General features: G+C 46.9%; 2 protein-coding genes across 2 annotated transcripts; both read right to left on the reverse strand.

Moving 5' to 3' along the window:
* Positions 1-1934: 1934 nt before the first annotated feature.
* Positions 1935-2255, reverse strand: LOC138352159 (uncharacterized). Its single transcript, XM_069304421.1, has one exon. It carries the CDS (start codon positions 2253-2255, stop codon positions 1935-1937), a length of 321 nt encoding a protein of 106 aa, XP_069160522.1.
* Positions 2256-2325: 70 nt separating this feature from the next.
* On the reverse strand, positions 2326-9810 carry LOC138352160 (serine/arginine repetitive matrix protein 1-like). Its single transcript, XM_069304424.1, has 2 exons — positions 9802-9810; positions 2326-2751 (listed from the first exon to the last, which is right to left on the reverse strand). Exons 1-2 carry the CDS (start codon positions 9808-9810, stop codon positions 2326-2328), a joined length of 435 nt encoding a protein of 144 aa, XP_069160525.1.
* Between the last annotated feature and the right edge of the window lie 10510 nt (positions 9811-20320).

Below are 20320 nucleotides of genomic sequence, written 5' to 3' on the forward strand. Positions count from 1 at the left end.
CCCGCCAGCACTCGGATGGTAATCATGAGCATAGCATTTTATCAAATCACCTCATTCTTTGGGGCATACGTGAGGAACACAAATGTGAACAAGCTCAAGATTACCATCCGAGTGCCAGCGGAGAAGTGATTCAAATAACTTCGGCTATCACTTCCTTAGTCCGGTCGTGATGGTCAAGCAGATTAAGGCGTCCTGTAGATACCAGTTGCGTTTCTCCTGGCAGTATGGGTTCGAGTCACTTCTGGGGTGTGAGTTTTCAGTCGCATATACTCCTGGGGACCATTCAGGCTTGTTCGCATTTGTGTTCCTCACGTGTGCCCCAAAGAATGAGATGATTTGATAAAATGCTATGCCCAAGATTACCATCCGAGTGCCGGCAGAGAAGTGGTTCAAATAGCTTCGGCTATCACTTCCTTTTGTCCGGTCATGATGGTCAAGCGGATTAAGGCGTCCTGTAGATACCAGTTGCGTTGCTCCTGGCAGTATGGGTTCGAGTCACTTCTGGGGTGTGAATTTTCAGTCATATAAATATATATATATATATATATATATATATATATATATATATATATATATATATATATATATGCAAACAAGCCTGAATGGTCCCCAGGACTATATACAACTGAAAACTCACACCCCAGAAGTGACTCGAACCCATACTGCCAGGAGCAACGCAACTGGTATGTACAGGGACGCCTTAATCCGCTTGACCATCACGACCGGACATAAGGAAGTGATAGCCGAAGCTATATGAACCACTTCCCCGCCGGCACTCGGATGGTAATCTTGGGCATAGCATTTTATCAAATCACCTCATTCTTTGGGGCACACGTGAGGAACACAAATGCAAACAAGCTTGAATGGTCCCCAGGACTATATACAACTGAAAACTCACACCCCAGAAGTGACTCGAACCCATACTGCCAGGAGCAACGCAACTGGTATGTACAGGGACGCCTTAATCCGCTTGACCATCACGGCCGGACATAAGGAAGTTATAGCCGAAGCTATTTGAACCACTTCCCCGCCGGGGTGTGAGTTTTCAGTTGTATATAGTCCTGGGGACCATTCAGGCTTGTTTGCATTTGTGTTCCTCACGTGTGCCCCAAAGAATGAGGTGATTTGATAAATTGCTATGCCCAAGATTACCATCCGAGTGCCGGCGGGGAAGTGGTTCATATAGCTTCGGCTATCACTTCCTTATGTCCGGTCGTGATGGTCAAGCGGATTAAGGCGTCCCTGTACATACCAGTTGCGTTGCTCCTGGCAGTATGGGTTCGAGTCACTTCTGGGGTGTGAGTTTTCAGTTGTATATAGTCCTGGGGACCATTCAAGCTTGTTTGCATTTGTGTTCCTCACGTGTGCCCCAAAGAATGAGGTGATTTGATAAAATGCTATGCCCAAGATTACCATCCGAGTGCCGGCGGGGAAGTGGTTCATATAGCTTCGGCTATCACTTCCTTATGTCCGGTCGTGATGGTCAAGCGGATTAAGGCGTCCCTGTACATACCAGTTGCGTTGCTCCTGGCAGTATGGGTTCGAGTCACTTCTGGGGTGTGAGTTTTCAGTTATATATATATATATATATATATATATATATATATATATATATATATATATATATATATATATATATATATAATGTCAATAGATATACTAGGCTTAGGAAAAGGTTGGTGTGTGGTTGTTGTTTTCTTCATGAAATTTTTTACACAATTAGTAGTACAGAAGACAGGCGTCTGTGTGTACAGCAGTTTGTACTTCTCTCTAAAGTTCAGGTTCTATCACATTAGAATGGAAGCTTGGCGAGGCAGCCGAGTGGTGTCAAGACTGAGGGAAGGCAGCCGAGGTGAGGTGTGTCAAGACCCAGCGGAAGGCAGCCGAGGTGAGGTGTGTCAAGACCCAGCGGAAGGCAGCCGAGGTGAGGTGTGTCAAGACCCAGCGGAAGGCAGCCGAGGAGTGTCGAGACTTAGGGAAGGCAGCCGAGGAGTGTCGAGACTTAGGGAAGGCAGCCGAGGTGTGTCAAGACTGAGGGAAGGCAGCCGAGGAGTGTCAAGACTGAGGGAAGGCAGCTGAGGAGTGTCGAGACTGAGGGAAGGCAGCCGAGGAGTGTCGAGACTGAGGGAAGGCAGCTGAGGAGTGTCAAGACTGAGGGAAGGCAGCCGAGGTATGTCAAGACTGAGGGAAGGCAGCCGAGGTGTGTCGAGACTGAAGGAAGGCAGCTGAGGAGTGTCAAGACTGAGGGAAGGCATCCGAGGAGTGTCGAGACTGAGGGAAGGCAGCCGAGGAGTGTCGAGACTGAGGGAAGGCAGCCGAGGAGTGTCAAGACTGAGGGAAGGCAGCTGAGGAGTGTCGAGACTGAGGGAAGGCAGCCGAGGAGTGTCGAGACTGAGGGAAGGCAGCCGAGGAGTGTCGAGACTGAGGGAAGGCAGCCGAGGAGTGTCGAGACTGAGGGAAGGCAGTCGAGGAGTGTCGAGACTGAGGGAAGGCAGCCGAGGAGTGTCGAGACTGAGGGAAGGCAGCCGAGGAGTGTCGAGACTGAGGGAAGGCAGCCGAGGAGTGTCGAGACTGAGGGAAGGCAGCCGAGGAGTGTCGAGACTGAGGGAAGGCAGCCGAGGAGTGTCGAGACTGAGGGAAGGCAGCCGAGGAGTGTCGAGACTGAGGGAAGGCAGCCGAGGAGTATCGAGACTGAGGGAAGGCAGCCGAGGAGTGTCGAGACTGAGGGAAGGCAGCCGAGGAGTGTCGAGACTGAGGGAAGGCAGCCGAAGAGTGTCAAGACTGAGGGAAGGCAGCCGAGGAGTGTCGAGACTGAGGGAAGGCAGCCGAGGAGTGCCAAGAGTGAGGGAAGGCAGACGAGGAGTGTCAAGACTGGGGGAAGGCAGCCGAGGAGTGTCGAGACTGAGGGAAGGCAGCCGAGGAGTGCCAAGAGTGAGGGGAAGGCAGACGAGGAGTGTCAAGACTTAGGGAAGGCAGCCGAGGAGTGTCGAGACTGAGGGAAGGCTGCCGAGGAGTGTCGAGACTGAGGGAAGGCAGCCGAAGAGTGTCAAGACTGAGGGAAGGCAGCCGAGGAGTGTCGAGACTGAGGGAAGGCAGCCGAGGAGTGTCGAGACTGAGGGAAGGCAGCCGAGGAGTGTCGAGACTGAGGGAAGGCAGCCGAGGAGTATCGAGACTGAGGGAAGGCAGCCGAGGAGTGTCGAGACTGAGGGAAGGCAGCCGAGGAGTGTCGAGACTGAGGGAAGGCAGCCGAAGAGTGTCAAGACTGAGGGAAGGCTGCCGAGGAGTGTCGAGACTGAGGGAAGGCAGCCGAGGAGTGCCAAGAGTGAGGGAAGGCAGACGAGGAGTGTTAAGACTGGGGGAAGGCATCCGAGGAGTGTCGAGACTGAGGGAAGGCAGCCGAGGAGTGCCAAGAGTGAGGGGAAGGCAGACGAGGAGTGTCAAGACTGAGGGAAGGCAGCCGAGGAGTGTCGAGACTGAGGGAAGGCTGCCGAGGAGTGTCGAGACTGAGGGAAGGCAGCCGAGGAGTGTCAAGACTGAGGGAAGGCAGCCGAGGAGTGTCGAGACTGAGGGAAGGCAGCCGAGGAGTGTCAAAACTGAGGGAAGGCAGACGAGGAGTTTCGAGACTGAGGGAAGGCAGCCGAGGAGTGTCGAGACTGAGGGAAGGCAGCCGAGGAGTGTCGGTACTGAGGGAAGGCAGGAGGAGGAGGAGGAGGTAAGCTGCCCTCCCTCACCGTGACTGCGGCTCGGGGCTGCCTACACCCGGGTTCTTATTGATTTCTGGTTTCGGCAGCATGGAAGCAGCTCTCTTAGCTATTGTTTCAAAACGGGTGTTTGTTTTTTTTACATCATAAAATAAGCTTATCGTGAGAAATCACAACTAATAGCGCGCACTCAAACTATATTTTAAAATTAAAAAAAAAAAAAATATATATATATATATATATATATATATATATATATATATATATATATATATATATATATATATATATATATATATATATATATATATATATATATATATATAATATTTTTTGAGTGTTGAACACCACGACAAGCTTTGTGTAGGCATCATAAGACAGGACACTCAATGCATCGTAAAATTGACACCAATTTTGTGGCGCACTTTTAGCATGTAATAAGATCACAGCCTAAAAATTTTCTGGTGCTTAAGTAAAATTAAAAGCAAAGTAGGTTCTTCTGGTTAGGCAACATCCGCTTGAAATGTGACTCAATTGTCAAATAGTGAGAATTAAGAGGCTAGTGTAAGATCGGTTTGACAAGTCTTTTTCTCCCATTACAACTGTTCAGAGACTGTATGCTTCTCTAACTGTCATCAGCGTACAACTGGTGGAAGACTGTGTTGGGAGGTGCGGGGCGGCGGGGATAAACACGGACCTTATTGAGGGCTTGGACCCTGACACACACCTCTCAGGCATTACAGGTCCGGCGCCACAGTGAGTCGATGTGTCTAGCCAACCCGCGCTGAGGCCGCGGCTCCTGCCCCGCCTCACCGGACAGTCATACACACGGGGCTATACAACAGTCACCCGTGGGGGGAGGGAGGGAGGGAGGGGACAGTCATACACACGGGGCTATACAACAGTCACCCGTGGGGGGAGGGAGGGGACAGTCATACACACGGGGCTATACAACAGTCACCCGTGGGGGGAGGGAGGGAGGGGACAGTCATACACACGGGGCTATACAACAGTCACCCGTGGGGGGGAGGGAGGGAGGGGACAGTCATACACACGGGGCTATACAACAGTCACCCGTGGGGGGAGGGAGGGAGGGGACAGTCATACACACGGGGCTATACAACAGTCACCCGTGGGGGGAGGGAGGGAGGGGACAGTCATACACACGGGGCTATACAACAGTCACCCGTGGGGGGAGGGAGGGGACAGTCATACACACGGGGCTATACAACAGTCACCCGTGGGGGGAGGGAGGGGACAGTCATACACACGGGGCTATACAACAGTCACCCGTGGGGGGAGGGAGGGGACAGTCATACACACGAGGCTATACAACAGTCACCCGTGGGGGGAGGGAGGGGACAGTCATACACACGAGGCTATACAACAGTCACCCGTGGGGGGAGGGAGGGAGGGGACAGTCATACACACGGGGCTATACAACAGTCACCCGTGGGGGGAGGGAGGGAGGGGACAGTCATACACACGGGGCTATACAACAGTCACCCGTGGGGGGAGGGAGGGGACAGTCATACACACGGGGCTATACAACAGTCACCCGTGGGGGGAGGGAGGGGACAGTCATACACACGAGGCTATACAACAGTCACCCGTGGGGAGCGACAGTCTGGAATTATGGTTCAGAAACGGAAAGTGTGAATAACAACAGTCTGCTAAGGAGATAGTCTGGTCAAACGACTATAAACGGGGCGAAGGATGGCAACAAATCATGCTAAAAAGACTAGCAACCTGCTGTTTGGCAGCCTTTGGTTTCAGAAATCAGTGTTTGGTAATCTGGTCAACCAGGCTATTAGCCGCCGCTGCTCGCAGTCTGCCGTATGTCACCACTGTTCGGTTGATCATATATCCAGTCTAATACTAATGGCACACAAGCAGTCACTTACAGGATGCAATGTGACCTCAGCGTGGTGCGGCAAATTAACAAAAAAATGCATATTGATTTAGTTATTTATTATGCACCTCATACCCATCACGCGGCCGACGGTGGAATGGGTTACAGAGGCACACATGGGTTCAGAAACTGAACCCGATTGTTCATTTAGCTAAGCAAGTCTTATGAAGCTAGTTACACAATTTTATTCTGTAAACAATATATATATATATATATATATATATATATATATATATATATATATATATATATATATATATATATATATACATATATATATATACATATATATATATATATATATATATATATATATATATATATATACATATATATACATATATATATATATATATATATATATATATATATATATATATATATATATATATATATACACACACACACCTAAGAGACTCCATTCGGATTCATGATCCCAAATTCGCGGAAGGAGCCGGTCAGTGGGACACTCTCGTCAACTCTCATCCTCGACCGACTTTTCCAAATGACTGCAAACAGTCCAAATGGGATAGCCCCATAGTGGAGAACATCGCCACATCATTGCTGGAGGCAGCTTCCAGGAAGGACAAAGCGCGTCTTCTAGCTGTGCAAGCGCCCCATGCCGAGGACTTCCTGTTGGCAGTCCCTAATTCCGCCTTGGGCACCCGCCTGGACCATCGGACCCTAAGTATTGGTGTTGCTCTGCGCCTTGCCGCCCCTATCTCCACCGAGCACCGGTGTATTTGCGGCCATGCACGGGCAGACCAATACGGCAGCCATGGTCTCATCTGTCGTAAGACACAGGGAAAGATTGCCAGACATGAAGCAGTCAATGACATCATCAAGAGAAGTTTGGCTTCAGCTGGGTGCCCAGCACAAAGGGAACCTCAGTTGTGCAGGCCTGACAACAGCCAAAAACGCCCAGATGGAGTCACCCTGCAGCCGTGGAGGGAAGGTAAACAGGTCGTGTGGGACTACACGTGTGCATCCACATTGGCTGATACCTATCTACCTTACAGCGCAGCTGAGGGAGGCGGGGCGGCCACCTTCAGGGAGACCCAGAAAACTAACAAGTACAGGGACCTAGAACGTTGTTACAGGTTCGTGCCAATAACTCTGAGACTCCGGGCGCCTGGGGTAAATGTGCACTTAAGTTCCTGAAGGAGCTGGGCGAGGAACTCATTGGGAAGACTAGAGACCCAAGAGCGGCCAGTTTTATGTTCCAGCGCCTCAGTGTCGCTGTTCAGAGGGGTAATGCGTGCTGTATCTTGGGTATGCACCCGACCCCCGAGGAGCTGGACGAGGTCTTCGAACACTGATTGGTATATTGTTATATAAGTGTGTGTTTTCTGTAAACTGTAGCATTGCAATAAAATCAAATAAAAAAAAAATAATAGGGGTGGTAGGAGAGGAAAAGATTAAAGTATTCAGTGAGAATCCACAAGGTCTTCTCTGAACACTATTTATTTTCTTCTTCGAGGATGTGGGTCCCTTTAATTAAACCAGTGGTGGTACCCCTAAAAATATATATATATATATATATATATATATATATATATATATATATATATATATATATATATATATATATATATATATATATATATATATATATATATATATATATATACACATATATACACACACACAAGAGTTCTCACATTCTTGTAAAGCCAGTATCACGCGTAGCGTTTCGGGCAGGTCCTTATAATCCTTAGTTTCCCCGGAATACGACCCGTCAATCATTTAACAACCAGGTAGTACCCATTCACTGCTGGGTAAACAGAGGCTACAGTCAAGGATTAGCGCCTAGTCAATCCTCCCCGGCCAAGATACGAACCCAGACCAAATCGAGCCTCACGAAGCGCCGCGCACTTAGCGAGCGATGCGATTTAATATTAATGGATTTAATAATATCGCGAGCGATTTATTAAAGCTGACGCTCAAATTAAATCAATAAATCATTTATCAATATAGTAAAGTAAGATTCGGACATTTTGGATGAAAACATTATAATATCCGGCATACACGAGCTCTGCCAAGCTCACTGTTGTTGTTGTTGTTGAAGGTTAAGCCACCACAATTATGATCGAGGTACCTGTAGCAGCACAGGCAGGAGTAGCCCGGAGGTGGTAGATGCTTGGAGTGAAGGAGGTCTTTGGTGGTGTAACATCTTGAAGTGTGTCTGGGTCTCTGACTGGCTGCTGTGTGTGGTGTGTATGTAAGCCTTCCCTCCCTCCTTCCTTCCCTCTCTCTCTCCCTCCCTCCCTCCCTCCCTCTCGCCAGTTATACGGCATCAGCAGCTGGGCGACCACACTGGTGCTCAGTTCACGGACCACCTGAAGTGTTGGGAACATCCTAACCTGTCACTGACATGATAAAAGATAACTTGACATGACGCTAGGGGGAGGGGGGTAGCTGCTATGTGCACCACCCGTGCTCTGTAGCTCTAGGCAACATCCTTTGTTACAGAAACTGGACTGACAGACAAGTAGATATTAATAATGGGAAGGCAACGTTGGTGAAGGGGAGTCTAAACAGGCTGAGGGATACCGCTATACCTTCCATCTACCAAGCCATGGTATTTATCAGACTACCAAGACATTCCACTCTATATTTATAATCAATAAGAACATATTTATTGGTAATGATACGTATTGGTAAGACGCTCGCCTGGCGTTCCGCGAGAGCTTTGTCCTGGGTTCGTATCCTTGCCGGGGAGGATTTACTGGGCGCAAATCTTTAACAGTAGCCTCTGTTTAACTCAACAGTAAAATGGGTACTTGGTTGTAAAAACGATTCTTCGCGGAGGTCGTATTCCAGGGAACATAGGATTAAGGACTTGCCCGAAACGCTTCGCGTACTAGTGGCTGTACAAGAATGTAACAACTCTTGTATATATCAATAAAAAAAATACATTTATGGGTTTCGGTAGTACAGTCGGGTTCGGTCTCGACGCACAATCGAGAATTCCAGGTTCGAATCCCGGGCGGGACAGAAATGGTTGGGCACATTTCCTTTCACCTAATATAGCTGTTCACCTAGCAGCACGTTGGTACTCGGGAGTTAGTCAGCTTGTTGTTGGGTTGTATCCTGGGCGGGGTCAGTAATTCACCTTTGGGAGAGGGGGGGAGGGACCTCGCTCAAAAGCCTAAGGTGTATGAATACACTCTGGCTTCCTGTCCCCCGACACAGTGATATATATATAACGAAATAAACTACAGAAAGCATATTAACCGCCGCGAAGCAGAACATATTTATTCCTAATCAAGCTATTTTGCTACTTTTTCTTTCCAAGACTTGATAATGGTCCGGGACAGACTGAAGCCGTCCCTTCCCTTATTTGTCCCTTCCCTTATTTTCGGAAGTGTGGCTTGGGTGTCCAGACGCGTTCCAGTTTACGCAAACCTTTCCTAGATAAGACCAGCTCATACGTCACATGCAGTTTGTGGATAAAGAAAAGCCCGTGGGTGACAGGCATTCCTTAAGAAAGGACCACCTTGTTAGTGAAGTGTAAAGAAATTTATTTTAGAATGACCAATATTGGAAAGTGTCATGAGAGACTTAGTGAAGCTGGGTGGTGGTCTGAGGAGTAAAGACGAGGGCGGCCTTAGGAAATATTCTTTTTGAAGTGTTTCTATAGACATCGGCCTTAAGAAATCAGCAACGAGGCCTGCCACCTTTCGTAAAGACTACCAACGCATTCTCAGCACTGGAGGATGAGTGCTGTAGTGCAGCTCACCCGAAAGGTAAGACGACAAGAGAAGCGCAAAATGGAGCAAGAAATTCTTGTCAGAGATGACATCTCTGACAACCAAGACTTGGATATGCCAAGGTTGGAACATCCTTACAAATGAGATCCTAGCATTCCAAGCAAACGTGAGTGACTACCTCACAGGCCGAGTGAATATCTGTCCGCAGCTAGCTCCTCAGGTATTATTGGTAATATCTTCTCACTTACAGCTAAATCCGGTAACATTTCTGAGATACCAACCCTAAAATATATAAAAAAGGTCTCAATGTTCTTAGCTTCTGCAATAGCATTGCTCTACAACAAATCACTAGAGCTCAGACCCTTCCCAGATGCTCTTAACTAGCCAACCATGTCCAATTTTTTTTAGAAACTCATTTACAAACAGTAAATGAAGTAAATCAAGTCCATTTGTGGTTGGCTGCCAACAAACTTACCATTGACATCGACAAACGTTTTACATTTTGTTAGGCAACAAATCCAACAATCAAATTAATCTACGAATTAACAATTCCTAAATTTCGAGCAGAGTAGAAGGAAAGTTCCTTGGTGTTCACAGTGACAAACTCAATTTACATTGCCATATACAAAATATTACTAAAACGTTTCTAAAACAGTTGACATTCTCTCCAAAGTCAGATACTATGTTCCTCTCCCTGCCTTAATTACTCTATATTATTCACTCATTTACCCGTATCTCACCTATGGTATCTGTGCTTGGAGGTCCACCACTTTAATTACCTCCGACCCCTAATTACTCAACAGAAATCAGCAATTAGAACAATCACAAATTCCAGTCCCAGACACCACTCTGCTCCCTTACTGAAATCGTTGAACAAGTTAAATATCGTCTCTGCACCAATTCTCAAGTGTTCTCTATATCCATTACACTGTACTGCAATGCCAATCCTGACCTTAAGCGCTTCCTAGAAGGCTGTAATAGAACTCACAGTCACCACACCAGAAACAAGTGTATATTTTCCTTGAGTGAGACTCAACCAAAGCAGAAATGCTATGCATATCAAGGGTTTCAGATTGTGGAATGCCGCCCAAATGCAGTTAAAAGCTGTACATCTCCAACCAGTTTAATAGAAAGACAGAAATATTTACTCAATATCATATAATTGGTTTCTGTCACATTTTCCTCAGTTTTAAGTTATTATTGTGTAAATCTTTTCTTCAACTTTACTTACTAATTAATATGTTCTTTCGTCATTGTCATCTAATTTTTGCATTTCATTTATAGTGTTTACACAAGTCCTTTGTAATATATGTTGATGTTTAAATGTTAACCCCGTTAAACCTGAATTATATTTAATTACTCCTTGTTATGTTCCACTTGTTTTTCTAAATTACTCTTTAGTAATTAATGTAAATAAATTACTGCACTGTTGCTAGGACTACCAATTCCAGAATGTAACCGTCTGTCTGTCATCATTAAGTATCACTATTTAATTGTATTCATCTGGTACTTTTCTTGACCTTTTTAAATTTGTTGTTAACTTACTTCTCTTGTAGTATTAAGAGTTTACTCCTTCACAACTTTAAGTACTTTTGTTCTCCAAATTATTGCAAGTTTAGCGGGAAACGATTTGATTAACAGTGGCTTCATTAGTATGTGTAACTCCTGTCCTATGTTAACATTACTTTAATTTTATTTTACTGTTATTACTGGGTTATTACTGGGTTATTACTGGGTTATTACTGGGTTATTACTGGGTTATTCTAAGTTTAAACTGTTAGATGACAGAGGTATGAGAAAGTCTTTGGGGGAAAGGAGGCAATAATTTGAGTTGTAAATTAAAAAAAAAGGGTAAAAATGGCGTAGGCGGACACGAGCTTAAACTTAGCACTACAAAAGGGGGCCTTCACAAATAGCAGGAGGAATAGAATTAAAAAAATGAATCATTCAAAAAATGAATCATTCAAAAAATGAATCATTCAAAAAATGAATCAAGAACAAAAACATTCTGCTATATACATTTATCTATAACAACATATATAATTCAATAAAGAACATAAGAATCATGGAAACTGCAGAAGGTCAGATGGCCCACATGTAGCAGCTCCCATTTATATCCAAACTCATTCATATATTTCATTCACTTGGACCATCGGAGCTTCGAGCACGGGATCACAAAAGCAGAAGACCGTAGTTGTATCAACCTGGCTACTGAGCTACCCACAAAAAGGAAGCACACAACTGGTATCCAACTTGGATTTTAAGCCTTTCCTGAGGTGTTGCTTGTGTCTGGAGGTGTTAGGTGACTTGTGTGACTCTGGGAGCCTTCCTTATTGTGGATAGTTCAGTAGCCTGGTTGGAAGAACTAGCTACGCCTCTTCCAGGTACACGCTTTCAGTGTACAGCCCGAGCAAAGTCTGAATTCCACTTAGGAACTTCCGCATACCTTCGAAGGCATAGTGGGAAACAGAGTGGAGAGCAGCAGCCAACTAAGATAATCTAAAAAAAAAGAAAGAAAGGAGGCGAGTGAGAGAGACAAAGATGGGCAGGGGAGTGAAAAGATTCCAGTCTGCCTTATCAAACCAGAGAGAGAGAGAGCGCGAAGAGAGAGGAGGGCGGAGGGAAAAAGAGGAAAGCAAGAATGAGGAGATGGTCACTGCTAAGGAGGAGGTCATCAAAGACTTGCTATGCCAGGTCAATATAAATGAAAGAGGAGGAAGAGAAAGATTTATAGAGGAAAGAGTACACGTGCAGGAGTTGACAGTCAGTCAGTTTGCCGGAACTCAGGACACGAAGGAGAAGAGAGGATCAAAGGTTCAAGAAGATGGTCTAGGATATTTTTAAGGACATTGTTCAAGAGGTCGTGTCTATAGTTAAAATCACCTAAGAGGAACACAGACTGCAGCAACGAGTCTAAACATCGGGAGGAGCAATCAGAACACATGGAGGAAGATACATGAAACAGATGGTATACCACAAGGATACATGCAGTGGTGGAATCAACATTTGATTGAAGAAAAGAACCAAGAAAAGGAACATAATTCCAGATCAAGTGAGCAGTAGAGTTAGGGTTATGAGAAGACGCCGAGTGAAGGAGAGAATCACCACTAAGCACTGACTCCTGGACACAAACACAAAGTGGTGAAAACTGTCAGATTAAAAGTTGCAGTTCCTCAAAAGTGTCATATAAAAAGACAGTTATTAAATTGAAGAACAATCATGGTGAAGAACAGTTAAGACAATAAAAGAAAAGAAATTAAAGATACGAGGCAAAGAAAAGAGCAAAGAACTAAGTAAAATCACGATCAGAGAAATCAAGTTTGGGGGGAATAGGTAAAGTCAGCAAAGATGGTTGGGAGGAGAGGACTGTGGCAAGGAGTGAAGGTGAGTCGACAGGGTCCGGCGAGGAAGGAGGCGCTGGGGTGGCGTGACACAGGAAGTAGGTCTGAGTAGGGACAGAAACGATGGGGTGCTCCGAATCACGGGCAACATCAAAAGTTAGAACAAGAGTAATAGGAAATTTTACTGCAAGGTCAGATGGCTGTGCTACCGAGACGGGAGGAGGTGTAGGGGCGAGAACAGAGGGAAGGGGGAGTGGGTGGGAGGACTATTGCCTTCTTACCTACTGAGAAGGGAGGGACAGACGAACTAGGTTTACGTTTCTGAGAGAGACATAGGTACGGTAGCATCAAGGTATTGCTAGATTGCTGCTATCGTCTCAGGTGACACGAGAAATGTTGGGTGGATGGTGGATATCGGCCCGGACGGTCACATGATGGGGCGTGGGGGGGGGGGGACTGAGGAGGGGCTCACAGTAGATAAAGAAGGACTAAGAGGTGAAGGCGCGGTGCGACAGGCAGGGGAAGCTAGAAAAAGCAGGGCGAAAATGCCAGCCAGTGACACCAGAGGAACATCCATGGTCTAATAAATTGTCATCCACACTTCTGTGGAAATAAACATTCCATTCACCTGGGCTCTAGGAGACTGGAACCGTGGACCGAAGCGTGTGAGGCCGAGGCTTTATCGACCGAGCTACCGATCAATAGCTCTATCGACCGACCTACTCAATAGCTCGGTCGATAGAGCTTCGGCTTCACAAGCATGGGGTCCACGGTTCGAGTCTCCTAGAGCTCAGGTCAATAAAATCCATGGTCTCGGATCACAGGGAAGGGAAGATAGTGGAGGTGCAGGGTGTTTCGACACGGCTGTTGAACTGAGGGAGGGAAGGAAGGTGGGGTACAGACGTGCACGTAATACACAAGCATAAGTCATGCCTCGGGGAAAGCTGTGTGATCTCTGTGTTTAAGATGAAGAATGGCTTTCTCAGTGACGTGTAGCAAAGAATATAAAAATACAGGGTGGACACTGCTTCACTGCCGTTGAAGCAGTGAGTACGAGGAGAACAACATTCCGACCTACAACGGTTTTGAGCTACCACACAAGAGGCATAAAAGACACTTCACCACTACACTTCGAGGTTTCATGCCGAATTTCCAGCTCCTATTGCAGAATCGTGAAGAGAACATTCTTGTTGACCCGAACTGGGGCCTCACTAATGCGAGATTGAGCACCTAGACGAGTGGCCTGCCTCTGTACAAGGGATTTCAACGATGTGGGTGCCAGTCCCACATCGTTGAAATTAAATTAATGATTAAACTTGGGATTAGATTAAACTACGCAGTGGGATTAAACGTGACACGAGCATCCAGAGAATTTACAAGGTCTCTGTATATGTGCAAATCGTCAGGGCGGGTTCAGTCATTATGGCAGACATCAAAATATTTAGACCATGTAGTTGGGCCAAACAGATCATCGTATGCAGAAGTGGTCGTGATAATTATGGGTTCGATTGCGAGAATGTCACCTTGGACCTCCCGGAAGGAAGGGGCCACAAGGAGTTATAGTAAACATCAGAGATTGCGTCACCCCAGGTGATACAGGAGTTACCATTCGGGACTCAGAGGATGACTTTATCAGGGAAGAGGCTGAGAAACGGAGAGGATCAGTAGGTGGTAGCCAAAGATTCGCAGAGGACAACATGGACTCATTCCTCTCAATGTGTGCTGACGATGCAAAAATTATGAGGAGGATTAAGACAGAAGAAGATAGTATAAAGCTATAAGATGACCTCGACAAACTGAGGGAATGGTCCAACAAATGGCTACTAAAGCTCAACCTGAGTAAATGTAAGGTAATGAACGTAGGCGGAGGAAATAGAAGGCCAGACACTGGTTACCGAAAGGAAGATGAAGTCCTTCACGAAACGGACAGAGAGAAAGATCTAGGAGTTGATATCACACCAAACTTCTCTACTGAAGCCCACATCAAAAGAATAACATCGGAGGCGTATGCGAAGCTTGCTACCATCTGAACTGCCTTCAGGAACCTGTGTAAAGAACCCTTCAGAACCTTGAATACCACATTTGTAAGGCCAATCCTGGAGTATGCGGCCCCAGCATGGCGCTCATATCTTGTCAAGCACAAGACGAAGCTGGAAACAGTTCAGAGGTATACCACTAGGCTAGTCTTAGAACTAAGAGTTATGAGGAAAGGCTGCGTGAACTGCACCTCACGTCGCTGGAAGACAGAAGAGCTCGGGGAGACATGATCACCACACACAAAATTCTCATGGGAATTGACAGGGTAGACAAGGATGGATTATTTAATATGGGTGGTACACGCACAAGGTGGATACAGGTGGACGTTGAGTACCCAAATGAGCCATAGAGACATTAGAAAAAACGTTCTCAGTGTCAGAGTAGTTAGTAAATGGAATGCACTAGTAAGTGATGTAATGGAGGCTGACTCCATACACAGTTTCAGATATAGATATGATGGAGCTTGAGAATCTCAAGAATTTGTACACCAGTAGATTGCCGGTTGAGAGGCGGGACCAAAGAGCCAAAGCTCAACCCCCGCAAGCACAACTAGGTGAGTAAAGATGTAACCTGGCCTAGACCCACCATAACTAGAGATAAGAGGAACCATCTTCCATCAGTCCGACTTGGGGGTCTGATCGCCCTCCAAACAAGTCTGGGAAGGAGAGATCCATTCAGAAAACGACACAAAAGAAAGCTAAATTGGACTTCACTGCCTGCACCTTCCTCCCCCCCCCCCCACACCACGGAGCTCAACAAGGGGAGTCACATGAGCAACCTCAGGGACAGTATACGTGGGTCACCACTGAAGAACCTGATCCTGAATCCCAGGGACCGATAAGGATACCAACCCTACAATGCCCATTTGACCTGATGTCTAACTAGGCGAGCTAACTAGACAAGCCTATTGATTCTGGAAGCCACACTGATCATTGATCCTCCAGTTTACCCGTTCCCTCACCAAAGAAGCACGTTGCCCCTCCAGGGGCCCAGCCACTGTGAAGGCTCAACAAACATCTAATAAGTTGATCAAGCATGATTTTCCTTCGCTGAATCCTAGTTGATGCTGGGGGGGGGGGAATCATATGTTCTAAGTGTTCTATGAACTTTCTTTGATTCAGTGTCAAATATCTTACACAGAATACTTGTTGGTGATACCGGTCTCTAGGTCAGTGACTTTTGTCTTCCTCCTTTCTTGTAAACAGGAACAACATTAGCAACTTTACAAATTTCACGAAGTTCCCCATTTCTAGTGAGGAGTTTTGTGGACTGTAGAGTTTAACACAATAGTCCACACAATGGTGCCGCTGCTTCTTTTAGGACCCACGGTGAGTGTTTGTCCGGGCCTTTGCCTTTCACTATATTCAGCTCGTCTAATTATTTCCTTACTTCCTCTGGTATCATTATTGCGTTCAGTCTTTCTTCTGGAAATGTCTGTTCCCATTAGGACTCGTAGATCTGGAGGCAGCTCTGGTTCTATCTTAAAACTTCCAGGGAACTTTAATCAAGTTCTTTGCACACTTTCTTATCATTCTATGTGTAGCCTTTCTTCTCTTTTGTGTAGCCTCATCACCTGCTCATTTACCGGCATCGTTCTTCCAGTGTGACTGTAGTAGTTGAAGCTGATCCTTGGCCTTGGGTGCTATGTCGTTCACATATTGCTTATCATCTGTTCTCTCAATTATTGTGTGTTCATTCCTTTCCCTTGTATATGTGTTGTGGTTCTCTGTTTTGTGGTTCCTGTACTTGTTCAATGCTCTTTTAGTGTTTTTTGTTTATTCTAAGAATTGTCTGTTAAACCATGGGTAATATTTTATCTTGGCTCCTTTATTTCTTAGCGACTGTTTAACCTTATTTGTATATGTGAGTTATTAAGTCCATCATGACTTGTGGTGTGTTTACCCTTAGTTCTGTTTATAAGGTATTCTCTTTAAGAATTCTCTGACCTTCTGGTACTGGCCTTTAAGGAGAGCTAGTGTCTCACTCTCCTCTTCTCCTTTTCTCTTCCTCTTGCCACAGCATTCATAACTACATAATCAAAGACCAATACATAAAGGTCCCTGACCCCCCCCCCATTGACATTTTATGCTCAATGTCCATTTTGCTTTGTGTGAAGTCTAGCTAGATCTGTTCTTACTGGTTGGTCATTCTGCAACTTCTACCAGTTTTGGTCTCCTTGTCTCTACTTCCCGTCTCAGATACATTGATTCCTAGTCAATTTGCTCATGATTGAAATCTATTAATAGCAGCTTTGTTCTCAATCTACCTTGCCATGATTTCGGGGCTTAGCGTCCCGGCGGCCCGGTCCTCGACCAGGCCTCTTTATCTAAGGGATAATTATCCGCACTTTGGATGATAATTATGCAAGCGCTATTTCTACTAATGGCTGAGGTACGCTGCAGCTTTGCTAGTGATGCAGTGACCCATTTAACTTTCCGGCCTCGGGGTTAAAAGGTCAAGGTCAATAAACCAAGACCTCTGCAAAACTCAAACGCTCTCGTTTTCTAAGCTACAGTTTGGTGGGGATGAGCAACTATAGATCCGCGCCGGCTACCACTACCCTTTACACATCTCTCATATTGAAATAGGATGGAATGGTTTGTGTGTTGTACTATACAGGAAAGAAAAGGAACTCTGATCCAATGTGTCGAGTCCTGTTACCCTCCACCGTCTCTTGTCACCTCAGGTACTACAGGTAAAGGGACTACAGGTACTGTAGACCCTCCCGGGCTACAGGTACTGTAGGCCCTCCCCGGGCTACAGGTACTGTAGGCCCTCCCCCCCGGGCTACAGGTACTGTAGGCCCTCCCCCCCGGGCTACAGGTACTGTAGGCCCTCCCCCCCGGGCTACAGGTACTGTAGGCCCTCCCCGGGCTACAGGTACTGTAGGCCCTCCCCGGGCTACAGGTACTGTAGGCCCTCCCCCCCGGGCTACAGGTACTGTAGGCCCTCCCCCCCGGGCTACAGGTACTGTAGGCCCTCCCCGGGCTACAGGTACTGTAGGCCCCTCCCCCGGGCTACAGGTACTGTAGGCCCTCCCCCCGGGCTACAGGTACTGTAGGCCCTCCCCCGGGCTACAGGTACTGTAGGCCCCCTCCCCCCCGGGCTACAGGTACTGTAGGCCCTCCCCCCGGGCTACAGGTACTGTAGGCCCTCCCCCCCGGGCTACAGGTACTGTAGGCCCTCCCCCCCGGGCTACAGGTATTGTAGGCCCTCCCCCCCCGGGCTACAGGTATTGTAGGCCCTCCCCTCCGGGCTACAGGTACTGTAGGCCCTCCCCCCCGGGCTACAGGTATTGTAGGCCCTCCCCCCCCGGGCTACAGGTATTGTAGGCCCTCCCCCCCGGGGCTACAGGTATTGTAGGCCCTCCCCCCCGGGCTACAGGTACTGTAGGCCCTCCCCCCGGGCTACAGGTATTGTAGGCCCTCCCCCCCGGGCTACAGGTATTGTAGGCCCTCCCCCCCGGGCTACAGGTACTGTAGGCCCTCCCCCCGGGCTACAGGTACTGTAGGCCCTCCCCGGGCTACAGGTACTGTAGGCCCTCCCCCCCGGGCTACAGGTACTGTAGGCCCCCTCCCCCCCGGGCTACAGATACTGTAGGCCCCCCCCCGGGCTACAGGTACTGTAGGCCCTCCCCGGGCTACAGGTACTGTAGGCCCTCCCTCCGGGCTACAGGTACTGTAGGCCCTCCCCCCGGGCTACAGGTACTGTAGGCCCTCCCCCCCGGGCTATAGGTACTGTTGGCCCCCTCCCCCGGGCTACAGGTACTGTAGGCCCCCTCTCCCGGGCTACAGGTACTGTATGCCCTCCCCCCCGGGCTACAGGTACTGTAGGCCCTCCCCCCCGGGCTATAGGTACTGTTGGCCCCCTCCCCCGGGCTACAGGTACTGTAGGCCCTCCCCGGGCTACAGGTACTGTAGGCCTCAAGATGTTTCAACTTGGAGAAACTGCTCTCTCCAGTCGCATTAGTTATCATTAAATAAAAGTAAATTAGGATTTGAAGTTAATCCATTGTTTACTTGAAGGGTGTAGGCATGAGAAGGCTGTATAGTCATGTCATGGGTATGTCTCACGTCATCAAACTTCTAAACAACGTTAATGAAATGAAGAATTTGTGACACAAATTCAGGCTGAGTAAGTCTTCAGAAACGTGGCTGCTGCTGCGTTTCTTCGTGATTAAATGTCTTCGTGATTCATTGTTGGAAATTCAACCAGGAAACTGTAATATGGACATTTTTATGTGCTTCAATGCTTCAGTGAGAAAATGCTGAGCATAATTGGTCTATGGTAGCTATGTTTACACCTTAAACTTGCCTGGTCCTCGCAACACAGCATCTTCAGTATTACCAGCACTCATTCGTTTTATTTCTCCAGTGTTCTCGTTGTGTTCGTTACAATATTCCGTAGGTTCTCCTTTGTCACTTTGCTTTATATTTCAGACACTTCAAAACGCTCTAGTGGTTCATGGTGACGTGATTTGCTGACATGCGTGAAGCTCTCAAGTCTGACAGCCCACTGGTCTGTCAGGAGAATAGTTTTCAACGGTGATAGCTTCTTGTGTATAATGTTTGCTAAACATCCATCCTATGCAAATTACAGCTATTTTACTGTCGGAGCCCCCTACGTCGCAGCCCATAAAGCTTTTTATAAAGCCTTAATCCGGCCCTGCCGGAGTCCCCCCTTTCCCCCTCTATCCCTATCCCCCCCTTTCTTCACCTCTCTCTCATCTTTCCCTCTCCTGCCCTCACTCCCAACATCCCTCCCTCTTTCTCCCCCCACTCCCGTCAGTCTCTCTCAAAATGTAATACTGAATTCACGTTCATCGTTATCGAGTTAAGAAATCTATGGACTAGGCCATCCACCTTTTACCGATTACGTAGAGTAGGTGGGTAGTGATCAACCCGACCAACTCTTAATAAGACCAATAACAACGACAACAACCAGACTATGCCCGTCACGTACCCCAGACCATTCACCTTGCAAGGTAGGGCTAGCTCCAAGCGACTGACCTTCAGTCTTGAACAGACACACAAACATTCTATAATTAAGATACAGTTAGCCGACCTGGGCCAAAATTTATCAAACCATTACAGGACCATATATAAAGCCGATACATCATTCCTCAATCATGGCGATATACATTGAGTTTGTCATTGAGACATGGCATTGCTGCGAAGCACAATGAGAATGTTTATAATAATAATCTTAGGCTGTGACGTATTGAAGTTCGTACGCTGGTTAACCCGTCCTCTTACAAGTAATGTCACTTTTCGCCTGTATGTGCTACGGCCAAAAATTGCCGTAATAGAATATGAAAATTTCTTTTCCAAGTGAAATGGTAGATTAGGAGGGCAGCAAGTTCTCCAAGAAACGCTGCTGTAGCATGTTTTCAAAACGTTATGGAAACCCTTAATTTAAAGTGTCCTCTCCTAACCTAACAATCTAAGCCAGGGGACCCAAAAGAGAAACCGGGACAGTACGTCACTTTCGCGAGCCGCTTCCATTTTATATAATGGCCATTTTTAGCCTTAGTGCTAATACGAGCGAAAAGCGACGTTATTTGCAAGAGGACGGGTCGGTTTATTAAAGGTGAACAAGGCCGCCATGATAGAGATA

This window comes from Procambarus clarkii, chromosome 52 (assembly GCF_040958095.1).
Source record: "Procambarus clarkii isolate CNS0578487 chromosome 52, FALCON_Pclarkii_2.0, whole genome shotgun sequence".
Taxonomy (NCBI): domain Eukaryota; kingdom Metazoa; phylum Arthropoda; class Malacostraca; order Decapoda; family Cambaridae; genus Procambarus; species Procambarus clarkii.

Excerpts from the sequence above, each read along its gene's own strand:
- LOC138352159 (XM_069304421.1), bottom strand. The coding sequence starts at position 2,255 with ATGCCTTCCCTCAGTCTTGACACTCCTCAGCTGCCTTCCTTCAGTCTC.